Here is an 18,269-nt window from a genome sequence, read left to right as displayed (position 1 = left end):
TTATTTTCATGATTTTAATGTTTGTTTTTTGTGATTGTAAGTTAAGTGAAATCCTTTCTGTTTTTCAGTAGCATTACTTGAACAAACTTAAAATTATGAGAACAGTAAACACAAAGGTTTTAATACATATGAATACAAAAACTGGAAATATAAAAGAATGACGTCTTTGTCTATTCACTTGGTCTATTTACTTGCTAAAATAGTGCATATTATGACTTTTTTGTTTATTCTCACTTTTCCAAAAGACTGAATGTCTTAGAGATGGAAAAATTAATCTCCTTCCTATCTTGATGGATTAAATCTAATGAACCAGTTGCTCTACGATAATATGTCTCAGTCATCAAGATTGTGAATATTTTCACATTTAAGTAAAAATTTCACATTTAAAATAAAAACAAGATAAATTTGAACAGGGGGTATATTTCTAATGGAGCACTTGACATTTCTGGTTCTTAAGACATGGGAAAGATGGCCTTTGATGCAGTCTCTGGATTACAAATTGTTGTGTCCATAGGACGTGTTACTGGCGTTTATTGATAGATTAGACTCCACTTATAAGCTGTCAGTCTGCTGTTGTCAGAGGAAACAAGACAGAATTGGACCAAGTGACCAATAAAGTTGCCATGGAAACTAAGGATGAAGCAAGTACAGAATGGCTGTCTTCTGAATAAGTTTATTCTTTCCTTATAATGTTCCGGAAACAAAACCTTGAAGGGTGGGAGTTATTATACCTATTGGCTTCTTGAGGAGAACAATTTTCAAGAAGTGACCGCATTTCCACCTTTTGATGAATTCTTAATAGAAAATACGCAAAGATTTTTTTTTTACATGATGTATGTTGTTCAATGTTTTAATACAAAATCTCAAGGTTCTATACAGCTTCCATGTTAAATTGAACATGGTTTTTGTATATTTTTGAGAGTAAGATAAAAAAAAAAGCATAAAGTTCTTCTGAAAAAATTATTTAAAGTAAATCATTATAATACATTTGAAAATGAATATTATAAATTTTCGCCTCAATATTACAAATATCCTCACCGTGCCAGTATGATTTCTTGAATATACATTGTAACATGCAGTATAGAATTTCCTGATATGTAGACTTTATTGAAAATATGGCTTGCATTGTCTTAATTTTTAAGATATTGTCATTGCCTCAAAGTCAACGTACCACATACCACTAACTGAATTTGCGAAACACAATTTTCAGTGGGACTCCCCTCGAGTTTGCAGAGGAATTAAACGGAAAGATTTTACGGATAATTGGAGTGAAATGAGATGAGCTTTGAGCCGGGGAAAAAAAGACTGATATTGTTGACACACTATCGGGGTAATTTTCTGACAACGTTTCCTCCAGCGCGGACAGCATTTTGAACATGTTCAATAGAAGCAGATGTCGACCTCTTTGTCTATTGTCCACTTCAATTGTGCGAAAAACAGCTATGAGAATAGAAAAGCAAGATGATGCAAATCAACAACAGACATGAAATACTTGAAGGATTAACGTATTCTACTTGTCTGAAAGTAGAAGGTAATGGCAGACGACAGGATTGCCTTTTGTAACAACCAGAGTGTTTTGTCTGCACATTTGTTGTTGCCTCTGACTTTAGCCTGTTCAGCATCAATGAAATTAAAACTTGCCAAATATCAAATCATCTTTATCTGCATTTTGCATGGAAGATAATATTGTCCTGATTTTCAGTTATTTCGATATGATTTGAAACCACAGTGCTTTTCATATTTTCTCTCTTTTTAGCTGTTTCTCGATCATTCTGTTTGCCGGGTTGGAGCGGTTTAAGTACTGCCCAGTTTCATCTTTTGTTGTTTGTTCATTTCTTTGTGTCTGATAAATGAGGGGGAAAAACCTTCAGAAAGAACTTGGCAATAAAGACAATATTAAATCACCACCGGGACAAAATCTACTTGCATCATTGAGTTTTGAATTTCTGACCAAACCCATAAAAATACACAGATTGTTTTTTTCTCCAGGGCAAAGTTGGGAAAAGACAGATTTCTTCAACAACTGATTTCTCTCTTTTTTGTATCAAGTAATCCTAAAAATGTGTTAAATCAGTAAAAATCAATGCCTGGGGACTATTATAATCATGCCTTTATGTTATTGATAATCACAGTATCATCGGAAAGTCCCCCAGCTGGTTCAAATGAGGGTCAATTTTTCCAGATATTTCTGTTTCTTCCCAGACACCATCTGATCCCAACGTGGGAAGTTTCAGACTTTCTGACAAACCGGTTTCTCATCATCTCATCTTCTTGAAAATCTGCCAAGGTTCTGGGGATGTCGCTGCCCTTGTGTTCTCATTGAAATGGGACTGCTTGACCATTCACAATGTATTTCAATGACAGACAACACGCTGGCTGTGCAGCCGTGGTGTCATTTGGCAGTGATAACAAAACGAAACAATACAAATTCAGCGTAGCCTGATTAATTTTGATACGATCAAAGCAAATGACACAATCCAGACACAGAAACGCTGCCTGACAGGGAAACTCACAGAAAGTGGTTGTGAAAAACCCTGTATAATTCTTCACCTCGTTTGAAATAATGAGGAAGTAATGAACGGGGAAAGAGTGGACAATGGAAAGACGGAGAGAATCGGCCAGTCAAGAGGCTGACAAATATATCATTAGTTGTGAAAGCAAGGACATGGTGTCAAGCCAATTATAAGAAGTTCCCCAGAACTGCATTGGGAGCTATTATTTAACAGGGACCAGTTTAAGAATGTCACATTTTCGCACAAAAGTGCATTTTTTGCTCAGCGTACACATGCAAAAACAGCATAGCTCATTGAACAACCTGTTGGAGCTTTTGAAATTTTCTAACACTGAAACATCATAAAAGAGAAGTTTCCTGTGCCTGAACACAATGATTCTTAATCTCAAAATGTTTAGTGAAAAGGACAAAAATTAATAATTATTCAGATTTTATTGATATTTTAGTTTCTGTCTTATGTGAAAAGCTGTTAAATGTACATTTGTACCTGCTGTGAAGAAAAGAGAAATGCTAAGAGTTTCAGTAGGGCATTAATGTAGTGTAAACGATAGACTTAACTTCTGAAGATTACCCAATTTGCTAGCAAGTTGAACCATAATATCCTGATAGGCAGATGTTTGAGTAACCCTGTAGCTTTTCTCTTTTGGCAGCCTAATTGGAAAGTTTCCTTTCAGCCGGGGACAATTCGCCAGTAGATTTGCACAAGAATGCTGGACAAAGTGGCTGTATATAATGGTGGATAATTGAGTCCAGCCTACACACTGTACTACCCCAAACCAATGAATGCATCCAAGATCCTTTATCGCCAATGACATAAACTCTCACAATGTGCACGTGCCGCTCCGCCATGCCCGGGGAACCAGTGAAACGATACTGTTTTCACTATCTGTTTTCACACGTGCTTGATGCCTGTGTCGCAATTTGTCAGGGCACAAGACGAGACTTTTCCCCCCTGTCTCGTCCCTCCTCCACAGTAGAATATTTTTCTCTTGGGTTACACAACAAGCGATTCTTCACCACCAAACACAACATTTTTCCCAGAGGAGTTTTCAACTCCCTAGTGAAATACGTTCTCTCTTTTCAGAGTTTGTTGTCAGTTTACCCGATGTTTAATATTCATAGCTTTTTTACGAAATGATTCCTCATTATGAAACGACAGAAGAGAATGCTTCTTTTCCACAGTCATGGCTCTCAGTCTTCCTCTCTCTTTCACACAATACCGACTACACTCACTTCTCAACCTCAGTCGCCGATAGCCGCACAACGGGACTCGCCAGACGCACGCCGGTGACCGAGGGCCCTGCGTTCAGCCAATGAATAGAGTCACACAGAGAAGGGATCTAATGAGCCTCCAAAGAAAGAACCAAGACATGATTTATAACAAACCAAGAATCGACAAGCAGCTAACATTGAGAAATCATTGACTGCTTTTCTTTGTGACTTAAGTCTGTATTAGCCTCAAATAATTGTCATCATTTTCAAGGAGGCTGGTGCAGAAAATCTCATGTCTATCATTGAAGGAAAAGTCAATGAATCATCAAGAAAACCACATCTTAGTGTTTTCTTGTTTTTGTTCATCTACCCAATGCATGATATCACTGGCTTGAGAGGCAACTTTAATTAATTTCAAACCCTAAAATGCACAATTTATTAATTCACAGCAAGGAAAAGTTAACCTTGGAGGGGAAAGTCTACAAGAAGGAATAGATAATCATCAGCTGGCTCTGTTTCTTCGTAAATAATCCAAAACGTTTTCCCCAGTTTTTTTAACAAGTTTACATGAGACTACACACTACTTATGTTTCAAAGTGTGAAGAGAAATATCAGATGAAATATCTTTGCGCACAACAACAGCACAACAACAGCCGCGATTCGTTCTCAAGGACCTTTCTGCATGGCCAAGCGTAATAATGCAAACAAGAAGTAAATCTATATCTGCTGGAAAATTGAGCCGTCAACGATGTTTGTGAATTTGTGTGATAAAAGTGTGGGACATGACAGAACATGTCTAAACTGTACATTGTTTGAAGATGTTAAAGAGAATTCCTCAAAGAAGATGATGGTAGAATAAAATAGCTTCATGCTAGATAAATACACCATGCAAACAATTGACTTGCAACGCATGATACATGTAGCTTTATAGTGTTGATTATTTTTGCTGTGAAAAATTACAGCATAACAACCATAGTATTGGTGATCTTTTATATATATAGTAACTATGTGTGATACTTGGACTCAGAAATACAACAGAAAACATGGGAAGTCCGGTGATTGTGTATAATTGTGAAACATACCTACCAACAATTGTCTAATTGAATAGCTCTGTTTTCAGTAAAACTCACTTTACAATAGCACTAATTAAGACTTCAAGTTTGCATTTTTAGATTCATACCAATATGGACAGGTAGAAGACTAACATACTTGGAAATTCAAGAAAAATATCTTCTGATACTCCAGGGTTCAAGACGTATCAGTAATGGAGAATTCATTGATTCAAGAGAAGTAAAAATTAGTAAAATGGAGTCAACCTTGAAATCTGGACTGTGCAGATTAAAATCAAATCAGTACAATCAAATTAGCAAACAGCGTAACAACATGAGTTCATTATCATAGCTATTTTTAGTATTTCCACTAATATTTGTTACAAAAGGAAGCTACAACACAACGACTCTGTAACAAGCACTGCAAATATAAGTCTTTCTGAACAACATTGGAGCCTGTGAAAGCAATGCTGTAAATACATTATGTTCGCAAAGGTCCGAGATTTTTTGTTGTGCTGTTCAAACCAGACTTCCAATTATGTAATGTCTCAAAAATATTTGAAATGCTGGAAATAAACAATATAGCAGAATTTAAAGTTCAAAAAATGCAATAAATAAACAGTAAAAATGGCCCTGTGAATAATAAAATTGTAGAATGTAACGTTACTTGGTGAAAACAGGTATACTTCAAATGAAAAATTAAGACATCTGCATTTTGGAAAATGGGGACTTTTGATGCTATTACACTGTATCTTTAGACAAAATGCTCACTTCAGATGCGTATAATCACAAGTTTATAAAACTGCATGTGTGTCTGTACAGCATTCTATTTCAGTACAGAATTCTATTTCTGAATCACTTATCTTTGTAGAAATATTAAAGAATTGTGATGTATATAAAAATTCTCAACGAAATTTCAATTGGATATGAAAATGAAAATGTTACTGTTCAGATTAAACTCTTTGATTTCAGCTGTTTTGATAGAGCTCAGTTGGTTTTTTTTTTGATCCACATCCTTCAAATTTTACTGAACCAATCCTAGAACTGCAGCACTGTAATCTTATTTTTATCTTAACTGGCAGAAATAAAAATAATACAAGCTTACTTTCCACATGTTTGGACAGAATATCCTTTGAAGTTTGCAATTTTTTTTCACTGAATCCATGTTGTGGTGTCAGTCTTGATAGAAAAGTCCTTCTGTCTTGATGTTCACATAACATGTTCCTGTTGTACACGCTTCTCTTCTGTCACAGGATAAGCAGAGTAGTACCCAAGGCACACCAGACGCACACAGAGGAAAAGCCAAGGTTACAGTTGTCATCATTTAAACCTATCTACCCGGGCTTTATTTGAGTCACTGCCGCTGAAGACATTTAAATAGGGGCTGTCCTCATTCAAGGACTTTTTACAGCCGTCGTCCTTAGACTTGCCAATAACAAAGACATAGTGGGGGTTTTTGAACAGAGAGGGGAAAAATTTGCACAACAGAACACCATGTCTTTTACTGTTCTCTTACGATACTTAGGCCCACGCTTTTCCTAGGCACTGATGAGTGCAAAGTCTCCATATCACATGTAGTGCCTTTTTTCTCACTCTCTTCAAAGTGTTGCTCATCTTCCGTTGTTGTTGTTATTGTTGTTGTTTCAAGAATGGAAGACTTAATTTGGTCTTCCTTCACATCAAACAAACTGCTTGCACAGATGAGCAGGGTGACAGCTTTCTTATACAGGGTGTTCAGAAAGGGGCAGCGGATTGGAATTGCTTGCTTGTCTGGTCTGTCAAGGAATTATTGTCCTACATTTTGGCAAATTTTGCACTTTGTATGATACATGCATGTTTTACTCCAGGGAGAATATTTTAGCGGAGAAAACTAGAAACTGTTTTACTTGATAAAGGCGATATTACTTAGGCAGGGGCAATACAAGTAAAGAATTCATCAAATATGACATTTGTAATCACTGATGTGAACAATGTGATTTCAAATTGTATTTTGAAGCAAAATACATGTAATTTTCAAACAAAGTCAATTCAGCATAGCAGATCAAGGAGGGCTTTGAAATTCATCTATGTCAAATTAACAAACTCCAGATCCAGCATATCTTAATTAAGCTGGAATGATAAACAATGTAGAATTGGACTTTGGGGGGGTAGCATGTACCTCAGGATTTGATTACGGGTCTTCAGCTAGCCACCGCTTTGTATCCATGGTCTGATGACATGGCATTACCCAATCAGATCCCACAGTGTATACACTGATCTGTTCACATCAGATGTATCAGTGCAGGTACTTCAATTACATAGATGTAACAAGCTCCCCCCTCTGCTCATTTCTCTTTCTGCCATGCTTGTTGTTTCACCAGACAATATTGGGAGGGGGGAGGGTGCATGCAGTACAAATCATTTGACATTACATCCCGTAAAATTTGGATTTTTCCTTGCTTGAAAGATTCTTCTTTTGATTTATAATTTCAATGCTTTTGTTAAATTTGTGGGAGTTTGATGACGGGTGGAAAAAAAATGACATTACACAAGGGGAGTTTCTATGCCATGTGTTTATCAGTACAAGATGTCTCCCCGATTACAGTATCGGTAGACATCACAAAGTCGACTAACCATTTTCACTGTGGAGCTTAAATGTTCACACCTTAGATCTTTCTGATCTCTCTGTCTTTGCAGACAAGGTCTCCTTAAAAACAAGCACCATATTCATTCAACCACGTGACAAGTACACATATTTTATGATTCCATGATAATCAGGCTCACAAATTCACAGCAGTGTTGAAGGATAAAAAAATGAAATTATTTGCACGCTACAATTTTGGGAAACGAGAGAACTGAACAAAAAGGTTGTTAAAAATAGAAATGTGAAAGTAAGTAAGAATTTAGGAAAACAATTTTTTTGTTATCACAAAATAAAATTCAGCAATGACATTTTGTATCAAGGTTACTAATTATATTTAAGTATATTTTATTTTAATAGAATAAGTCTATTAATTATTTCATCACAATATTATGTATTTGAATACTGTCCTTCCATGGAAGGACAGTTATTTCAACAAACAAGAATTGTGCAAATTAGCATTTCTTTCATGAAGTGAAATTTGGAATTTTTTACACATTTTTTGAAGGGACTGAATTTCTTTTTAAATATTAAATATTGTTTGTTGTTTGGTTAGGTTGTCAGTTTGTTTGATACGCCATCTGCCTGGCTATCAAACACGGTGCACATATGAATCATACAAGCATGCAAGCATAATAATAGTACAAATATGGTGGCCAGCAAGAAGTGGAAGGGGCCTCATCGCAATCCACCCACATACAGGCATCCATTAGATGACAGTCGCTGGCAGCCTAGCAAATCCTACACCTCAGCCCAAATGCACTTTCCCCAAAATTAAAGGATTTAGCGTTTAGTCGTTTCTGGCAATGGCAGATGTGGTGTTCGTCAGTTCCAGTGGCAGCATCTTTTCAAATTTAAAATTTGTGGTCAGGTTTTCCAGGTCTGGGTAACAGACTTGTGTAGGTGGGGTTGGAGATTTTTACTTTGATACAAAAGTGACTGATTCAGCTCTCAGCTTTCCTTTCCAACCATTTTTTGACTGCACTTCAAAATTAAGCCGCTTATGGATGGGATTTATTAATATCTTTGTTTTTATTCAGGGAACATTTCTTTCAAAAGGAAACATAGCAAATGGGATGGGATATTAAACCATATACACCCCCAATCTCCAAAAATGAAAAAAGAAGGGAAAAAAGGAAAAAAAAGAGCAAAAATATCCATCTGTACATCCATTATTCATAATCTGCCCACACATTCTTCTTAATTTGCAGCTTCAAATCTTGAAAATGAAAGAAAATTAAGGCATGATTAATTGGAGAGAAAATTGACTGAAACTTTACCTATCAAACTCAAAGCCATCGCAGATTGTTGTATTGGTCTGAAATTTGTCATGGCGTTTCACTACGTCTTCCATCTTGGTGCCAATGCTATGTTAGAGTCAGCCAATAACTCTCCCTGGTTCAGACTTTTACAGGAGCAAACGACGAGGTTGCTGGGTGATGTCAAATCAAATCGAGGTGGGTGGATCTTTGTATTTTTGTAGAATCCTTCAGGACTGGTCAAAATGGAAGTACATGGCGATATTGGTGTTCTTGTTGAAATTGCATGGCTTCCTGAAGGCACATTATGCCTTGGCCAAAGCATGCTGGTGGTAGGATATTAATTGCAGACTGCTTTTACATTTAGCCTTACCTTATTAAACTGCAACTGCATGATGTGCCCCCTTGAAAATTGTTTGGCAATGCTATAGAGATAAAACTATCCACTACAAATGTGACCATTCGGGAAATTTTGCTGGTTTTACGGCCAATTTTTCGGAACCGTAAGGAAAACTGCTTTACAGTGTTGAGGGTCATTAACCTCCATTTAAAAGCAGAATAAACAGGGCAGCCATCTTAGTTATGTAACGACTGTTTCAGAGATTACCACCACTGCTACTTGATAAACAATAATTTCAACAATGTTCGGATTAGTCTTGTTTTCATCGTAGTGCTTCAATTTCTGCTCTAAGACAACTTTGCCGCCAAACACAGTCAACATATATTTTCTTAGTGAAGCACTTTACACACACTACAAAATGTGATTTTCAGGAATTTTGCAAAGTGAAAATAAAAAATCAATGGTATGGAAAGACTTCAACATTTCAATCATGCTTTCCGATTTGATTATTTAAACAGGCATTTATTTACAACAAAAAGATTTCAAAATGCGGCTTGCACTCCAATACATAATCCTAGAAAACACATACCACTGTTCCCACAAATCTCTGCAAAGTTGCAGAAATTTTTTCTTCACAGAATGGACAAAATTTCATCGTTTGATTTGTCAAATCACCTTGATTGGTACAGGCAGGCCATAATTCCAATGGCAGGAAGAGAGTTGGAAACATGAATTTGGAAGTACTGATTCAATAACAGGTTTCCACACACAAGCACAAATTATCCTGTAAGACTGTAAATAATTTGGAGGGAGGGAGGGTGAAATTAACACTAAACACTCCATGGATTTGGTGAGTATATTGATGTGGCATGAAGATAAAATATTTTTTTTTATTTAATGAACTCTAGTAAAGGGTTTTGTTACTCCTTGGACATAAAAAGGACTTCCTGACATTTTGCAGTGACTTTTGCACGTTTCCTTGGTTACCGAGTTGTACTTTTGATGTGCCCTTTTCTGGATCCAAGGTGGTAAACAAATGGCCTGCACTTACATGTTTTTAACCATTGGACGATTTCTTTCCCCCTGCTCTGAACTGCTTTGTCTTCAGACTCGGGTTAGATTTATGGTTTGACAACAAACATTAAAGGCTTGACAAACATCTTATCAATTTTGGTCTTTTTTCAACTCAGTACAATGATGTAACAAGTCAGTGAACAAAGAACCTTATTTTAAAACAATTTTAAACGGCCAATTATATAACAGGTCATCTCATTCAAATGAGTGAGGAATGAGTTTCAATCACTCCATAAAAGACTGGTGTTGTGTGTTGTGGGCCATACTGTTCTACCAGTTAGCTGGCTTGCTTTGTGCAAAGTACGGAACTTTTTTGTCCTGGCCGAGCCAAATCAATTGTAACTATTTTCAAAAACTGGCTATTTGACTTTAATAGTGTGAGGGTCAAAGGTCAACCATTTACACCTGTGAAAAAGCCACCTTACACAAATAAGCATTTATTCAAGTTGCAGTAATGGGTGACGCAACACAAAGGGATGCTTGCACAATGGAAGTGTGTGCTTGTAAAAAAGACTGAATACATACAAGAGCCATGTGAAGTCACCCGTTAGAAAGTGGGTACAACGTACGCATGGCAGGCTAGTCCACTCAATGAAATCAAATTTCCCTTCTTATGGGGCTATTTCCTTCTCATTTCAGTGGATGAATTTGCTACTTGGATGCACTTGACGATCAAACGAGAGGCCTGGCCTTACAGCGCTGGAGTTTATTTGGGTTGGCTACATGCTGGTGTCTCGGAGCATTCACGGACAACCTTCTGATGGACGCATAGTGGGTTAATGATTTTGTGACCATGGACATGTGTGGCCCTGAACTCAACCCCTTTCCATACACAAGAGTACATTATAGGGACAACAATCAGGATGCGTAAATCGCTGATGAAATCTAACAGAAAAGGACATTCTCTCCCCCCCCCCCCCCCAAAAAAAAAAAAAAAAATTTGGAAGGCAAGCAGCTTCACAGTACTTGGTAAGGATGACCATGTCATTGAACATGGTTGGCAATGCACCCAGAAGTAGGCCAGAGTAAACGGTGTCAGTTTTGTACAATACAATGGCATGGAGAGATGGTAATGTGTGGAGAGCATGCATATCAAACAGAAAATAGAAGCTGCTACGAGGGGCTCAGGGAACAAAACACACATAAACAAGTCTCAGTTTGATTAGCAAAGTGCAACACCACCAAGATTGTTGCATTTAATTGCAAAAAAAGACATCTTCCTAATAATTTCACACTGCAGTATTAGTACAGTACAAATATCTTGACATTTCACCTATTTTTTTTTTTTGCTAAGTCTAGGCATCGTAGCTGCCTTCTCCCTAAAAAACTGGAAAATTTTTGTGACTTGTAAAAATGTGACCGGCAAAAAATATCTTGCAAGGGTGTTAGTTTACAACAAGTACCTGAGCCTTAGTGATGTAATCACTTGTTGCACCATAACACTACCACCATGCCAGTCACATCTACAGTCACTTTTTAATTACAGGGACTTCATGTTTGATGATGAAGCGACTACTCTCTTTCATCATAATTCAAAATCAAGGAAATTTTAAGCTTTTTTAGTCATTGCATAAACAGACATTCACTTGCTTTTTATTTGAAAATATAGCTATGAATTTTTTTCACTTTTTTTGTTAAATTTTTGTTTGGATCTTTTCAAATATCAGCTAAATGTTGGAATGTGTCCCTGGTGTCACTTTTTGACCCAAAATTACAATTATTTCCGTAAAAACAAAATGTCACCAGAAAAACAGTCCAAGCTCAATCCCAACTGAGAAGTTTGAACATTAAAATATTTCTATGTCATCTTCGATCAAACTTCATCATTGGGATATTGAAATGTACTTGACAAGTGAGGTATATTTAACAGGAAAAATTAATGAACAGGAGCACAAAGTTGTTCATTAAATGTACTTTTTGGTGTAAGGTTTCTGCTTTGAACAGAAAATGTAATCAGTATACATATTTATATATATACTTTCTTTTTTTAAAATGACACTACTAAAATGTGAGTTACAACACTATGTTGGAATATTTTTTAAACTGGTTTTCCAGGAAGATTCAACAGTGTTTTGTTGTGTAGTCTTCCAGACCTCTCAGTCCGCTTTGAGCGAAAGGAGCAGATTACAAGTAAAACAACGGCAAATAAATGGATTTTGTCCAATTCAAAAAGCAATCCGGTCTTTGACCATGTTGACTCAAACTAGTTGTGTTTGTCAAATATATAGGCAACTCTTGGAATATACAGTTTTAACCTTTATCTGTTGACGAAGTGCAGTGTGTGCATAATTATTTTTTCGTTTTTGTAATTAATACACAATATTGAAATTACATGACAAATTGTACGGAGTACATTGAACTTCTATATCTAACACATTCATAAATGACTGGAAATCCAATCTCTACACTGTAAGGCAATTTTTTATGTGCGATCTCAAAAACACATGTATAATAAAAAAAATCACACATACACTACTATTCCAACAAACAATACAAACTGACTATCATCAGCACATATTTTGTCCACAGTCAACTACATAGAATTATTTTAAGTGAGCGCTATAGGAGTAACAATCTAAGGCTTTAAAGTAGAAAAAATGCAGCACCCAAATTTCTCAATTTATCTTTGGTATATTGATTAAGACTAGTTTTGATTTTCTGGCAGCTTAGGAGCACAAAAACATCCATAAAAATAAAAACGAAGGAAATGTCATGAACAAAAGAAAAATATTAGGTACATAGCTTATTAAGTCTCAGAATGTAAAAAACATCTGGACGATAAAATTATTCCATTTTATACCCAATGTACTACTACAGAACACCATTCATTTTGTAACTTGGTGATGGCATTGTTTTTAGAATCTTTTTCATGCTAATTTGTACACATTTCCCTTTCTTTTTGATTTGGAGAAGATATTTGACATTCCTGGTAATGGAACTGTTTGTCTCACCAGAGATATTTATAATTTTCAACGTAGGCATATTTATCTAAAAACTCCACTCTTTCGGTCAAAACAAAACCACACTTAATTGCGGGGAACTGTTTGTCCAGACTGAATTGTTTCAAAAAATTTGTCATTATATCAGAAATTTTGAGGAAATAGTTCCTAGTCAAATTTTTCGCCCCAAAGTTCCTGTAGAACATATTATTAATGTTCAAATTTTGGGAAAGACAACTGTTTACCACTACCCAACCATCAATCTCTGCAGTTGTACTCAGGATTTTCATTTTTTCCCACAATACTTGTTCTAAATATCACTTGTTAGCCATATTCCTGGTATCGTTAGCAATCATATAAATGTAAGCAAATCTTCTCACAATGTAAATTACATGCAAACTTTGCTTTAAAAAAATTAACAAAAACATCCCCTTGTATTTTATCAGAGTAGAATGTGATCGAAACTTGCATTCAGGCAACACACTATACGGATCCAAACTGGTGTGCTTTGAGGTAGATACGTACATTTGTTTTTACTTGTCAACTGAGGTAGTTGGCTGTTCTTTGTGTAACAGCCCTCTTACAGTAAAATAGAACAGCCACAACAATTGGGCATGGGACCCGTTTGGCCAACCTGCTTTAGACATATATTTTGTAAAAGTGGATTGAAAACAGATATCACAAATGATAAATACTCTGCTACAAATAAGAACCAAAAATGATATGACTTTAACAAAAAGGGGAAAAATAACAGGCTTTTGGTATATCTCCTAAGCAGAAATCTCAGCATTTTCAAACTTGTCAGTAACAGTAAACTGCTAGTTCTTGGAACACAGCTAAAGCTTTTCGTATACAAGCCATTTTTTTAGCGAGCAACATTTGGAGACACTGTCCCCTTCCAGCAAGCGAGCGAGCAACTTTACATTTTTTGAAAGCAGCGAGCAAGCAAGTGAACAAACAATTTTCAAGCAAGCAATTGACATTTTCAATGCCAAAACACAGAGCAGCTGCAAATATCCTCCAAGTTTCACTGGAATTATTATACAATAATTTGGATTTAAACAATTTTTCTGGACTCTTGAAAAGAAAAAAAAATCTCTGAAAATTTGAGAAATTTTGAATTTCCTAATTTGAACTATATAGTAAAATTTTATGTTTATTTTCCACCGTGGCCAGGCCAGGTTGGATAGATGAAAGCAATACTTCAAAAGATATCCTTCATGTGCTTTTAGACTGAGACCGACTGCTTAGGACACTGGCACCCACAGATATAATTTAAAGGCTTGTCTCACTCTCTTTATGTAATATGTAGACTTTGCCCTGAGTACCCGTATTCTGATTAAAATGATAACTTCTGCCATCAGTCCCACTGTTGGCATGAGGTAGTTTCCCTGAGACGTAACTGTCAGCTGGCTAGGCCACTGCTTTTTTGTTTAGAAGACCTGCACGCGGTTGTTGCCAAAATCGACAACAATTATCTGTCCCTCTGGCGACACGCAGATACCAGATGGACGATCCAGTTGGCCCTGTCCGGTGCCAGGAGACCCAAACTTGCACAAGAAATTACCATTGGGGGTGAAGACTTGCACACGATGATTTCGCGAATCTGCTACTATGATGTGGCCCTCTGGATCGATGGCCACTCCCTGAGGCCGAAGAAACTGGCCGTTGCCACTGCCTTCAGATCCAAGGAAACGCGCCGACTGGAAGTCTGGATGGATGACCAGCAGCCGATGGTTGTTGAAGTCGGTGACAACCATATGCCCCTCATGGTTAAATGCAACGCCACGAGGTGAATCAAAATGCTTCCATAAGGCACCCTCAAACCCATATTTGTTGAGGAAAGTACCATCAGGGGCAAATAGTTGTATGCGGTGGTTGCGCGTATCAGATACCAGTATTCTTCCATCTGGGCTCACAGCCACATCCCATGGGTAGTTAAACTGACCATTTTTAACTCCTTTCTCTCCAAATTTCAGCACAAACTGCCCTTCAAGAGTGAACATCTGTATGCGGTGGTTATCCTTGTCAGCTACAATGATGTGGTTCTGGTTGTCCACTGCCACTCCCGCTGGTCGGTCAAACTGCCCATTGCGTGACCCTGCAGACCCGAATTTATGCACAAATCTACCACTTGGGTGGAATATTTGGATGCGATTATTACTGCGGTCAGCTACTATAATATGGCCATCCTTGTCTGTACACACACCCCATGGTCGACAAAGCTGGCCAGCAGCTTCTCCCTCTGAGCCAAACATGCGGACCATTGGACCAATATTAGCATAGTTACGACCACTCTTGACCTGCACTTTGAAAGGGCTATCCACGATGTGCTTTCCTCGCAGTGTAACCGAGATGTGATGCTCGCCTTCAACTTGAGGTCGGTAGCTGACAGTGTAAGTGCCATTTTGACGGTCGATGACTTCTGCATGGTACAGTCCACCCTCTGGACCTTGCACGATCACATTGACTTGGTCACCACCTATACACCGTGGCTCACCCTGGTGGTCTTTGGCTTGAACCATGAACAGAGCTATCTTGCCTCGTAGTGCCCGCTTTACCCCATCGCCTGTAGCAGTTGAGTTGGGTGCATATGCACTACTGCTGATAATCCCCATCGAGCTAATGGCCGTGTGTAGAGCAGCATCGGGCGGTGTGAAAAGCAGAGCTTCGTCTTCGTGCGGTTGTAAATGCCCACGCATAGCTTTCAGGTCTTGAAGTTGACACACCATTCTGTCTTTGGTTTTCAGAACCTCAATGTCATTGCCCTTCTGTAGCACCGATTCAACAGTTTCCAAGCACTGAGTCACGCCACCCAAGGCCTGCTTCAGGTCTTCGACTTGTATGTGAAGCGATTTCCCCTTTACCTGTCGGATTTTTTCAACTCTGTGTAGCAAGTCGCGTTCACGCTCTTCGAGTGCGTTCATGTGTCGCCGTATCGTAGCTCGGACTTCGGTCGCGACTGCCTGGGCTCTCACTTCGACCCGCTCTGCCATGTTTTGAGCCATGGCGATGCCCTCTTCCATTGCCTGTACTCCCATTTTCGCATCGGCAAGTAGTCGTGATGTTATAGCTTTACAGTTCTGTACGGCGTCTTGCAAATACAAGCAACTGTGGCCCCGGTGATCGACCATGGTACATTCCCGACATATTGCTTGTGAACACGTATCGCAGTATAAACGTAGCACCTCATTTTCGTGGCCGCGAATTTCGCAGTAACTTAGTTGCCGGTTGGATGCTGGCTGGGCCAGGGATTGCAAAGATGTTGTCAAGAACGAAGACGATGAAAGCAAGTCTGACCTGGAGTTGAAAGGAAACGTTGACGACGAATTATTCAGCTGCACGATGTGATGGTCTTTGGTTAGCCGCACTCGGTTGTGGGCGAGCACACAACTATCGCAGAGGCTTTCGTTGCAGTCCCGACACAACGACGTAGCCACCTGGCCGTCATCACACGAGCTACACAACCGGCGTTTATCGGACAAGTCCCTGAAGCCATTTTCCAAGTCATCGTCCTGTGTACCCACGACGTCCATGATGTTATTAAGGAGATAATTAGACGGAAGGCTATCTATACCAGCGTCACCCAGCGAAACCTCGTGATGACATGTCGGACATATCAGCAAGCCGGGCTCTGCTTTCCCATCCAAACATCTCCGGCAGAAAGTGTGTAGGCATGGCAATACTTTCGGGTCTATGAAGCGGTCTCGACATATCGGACACGATAACTGTCCGTTTAGCTCGTCCGAAAACGCGGCCATTGATGATGTGAAACATGGGTTGACGGTAAACAGGGCGTTGGACGCTATCGTAACGCAGTTATTCCAGTTGTTACGTAAAGTTGGGTCAGTTTGTGAAGCTTGCTCAATTGCCTCTACCCACGGCCATGGAAACTCCTGCGGCCTCAGCTGTTCGTGTTGCCGTTCCTGCCGGAGTTCCCCGCCCAACCCGTTCAAAGTTGTTCGTGATATCTTGCCAGCCGCTCCCCTAACACGCTACCGACATGACCCTGTATTACTGGACGAGTTCGGGAGTACATAGAGAGTGTCACCTACCAGTTTCAGTTGAGTGTTCAGGCAGGGGAAGTTTCTTTGTAGCGTTCTCTGACGGCGTCATCCAGATCTATGCAGTGGGTGGAGAAACTAACAGCATATACTAAATGCACATGCGCATTGTGGCTTTTTAGCAGGTGTCAATCATTCACTTCGCCCCGGATATTTCTTGAGAGGGGGTTTTAGGGAGTTCAAAGTCAATGGCAAGGTCAACGAAAGTTCAAAGTGAAAGGGCTGACAACTCGTTCATTTGCGAACGATTCACCTAACGCCCGTGACTACGCAAAATGTCCAACCGACATAGCCAAAATTAGGTCACTGAGATGTCAAACGCGGGTCAAACAATAAAGTTTACAATTTTTCCCTCGAAATTAGGGCAGTAAATTTTCTCGCTTTTCTAAACCTTTTCTACCCACTTTATAGTAACAATGCCGATTCAATTTATACACGCAACGTAGTGTGATGAATTGTAAATTCTCATTCATATAAGCCGCACGTAATACATGTTTACGCAAACATTGATGTACAACTTTTAGGGGGTTGACTCTGGATTGCAAGTACACACTTGACGGTTGAGTCACCGATTTGGAAGCGCGGGCTCGGCTGTCGTTTGGACGTCCCATTTCCGCGCGCGGCTTTTGACACCGCTCTGTGACTACATGATGAGACCCATGCCACCCACGAAACGCAGGGATGGCATCCACTTTTTTAGTATCGTCCATTTACGTAGGTGCCAATTGTGACGTAACCACAGTTGGCGATGTTCTCGCGCTCATGAGAGAGTGGCCAAAGTTGAACAACGACAGTATCGTCAATTTTATCGTCCATTTACGACAAAAGATGTGCTTTCTTGGGGAAATTTCATCACAAAAAGTAGGAAAAACCTCTCAACTTGGATTTGACGCTGATAAGTACAATAGGCTTGCGTCACGTTTTGATGATGCACAGGCCAAATTTGCAGTTTTCCCCGCAAATAGTTGGCCTCTTTCCAAGCTATTTGTTCATACTGGTTATGTAACCACCTCTTCATCCCCTATCCTATGTTCTGTGTCAATAAATTAACAATGGCGTGACCGATGCCACGCTATCAAATATTAAAACATTGCTAATTTCCTTGTGAAATGAAAGGTTTTGAATATTTTTTCGCCGTTATATGTTAAATAAAAGCCATCCGTACTTTGAGATCAGTGAAAATATAGACCCTTCATTGAT

General features: G+C 38.7%; 1 protein-coding gene across 1 annotated transcript; it reads right to left on the bottom strand.

Moving 5' to 3' along the window:
- Positions 1-11,223: 11,223 nt before the first annotated feature.
- LOC139147244 (E3 ubiquitin-protein ligase TRIM71-like) lies at positions 11,224-17,157 on the bottom strand. Its single transcript, XM_070718269.1, has one exon. It carries the CDS (start codon positions 16,764-16,766, stop codon positions 14,439-14,441), a length of 2,328 nt encoding a protein of 775 aa, XP_070574370.1. The 5' UTR covers positions 16,767-17,157; the 3' UTR covers positions 11,224-14,438.
- Between the last annotated feature and the right edge of the window lie 1,112 nt (positions 17,158-18,269).

This window comes from Ptychodera flava, chromosome 13, assembly GCF_041260155.1.
Source record: "Ptychodera flava strain L36383 chromosome 13, AS_Pfla_20210202, whole genome shotgun sequence".
Taxonomy (NCBI): Eukaryota; Metazoa; Hemichordata; class Enteropneusta; family Ptychoderidae; genus Ptychodera; species Ptychodera flava.
The sequence above is the reverse complement of the archived record's forward strand: the minus strand, read 5'-3'. Positions and strand labels throughout refer to the sequence as shown.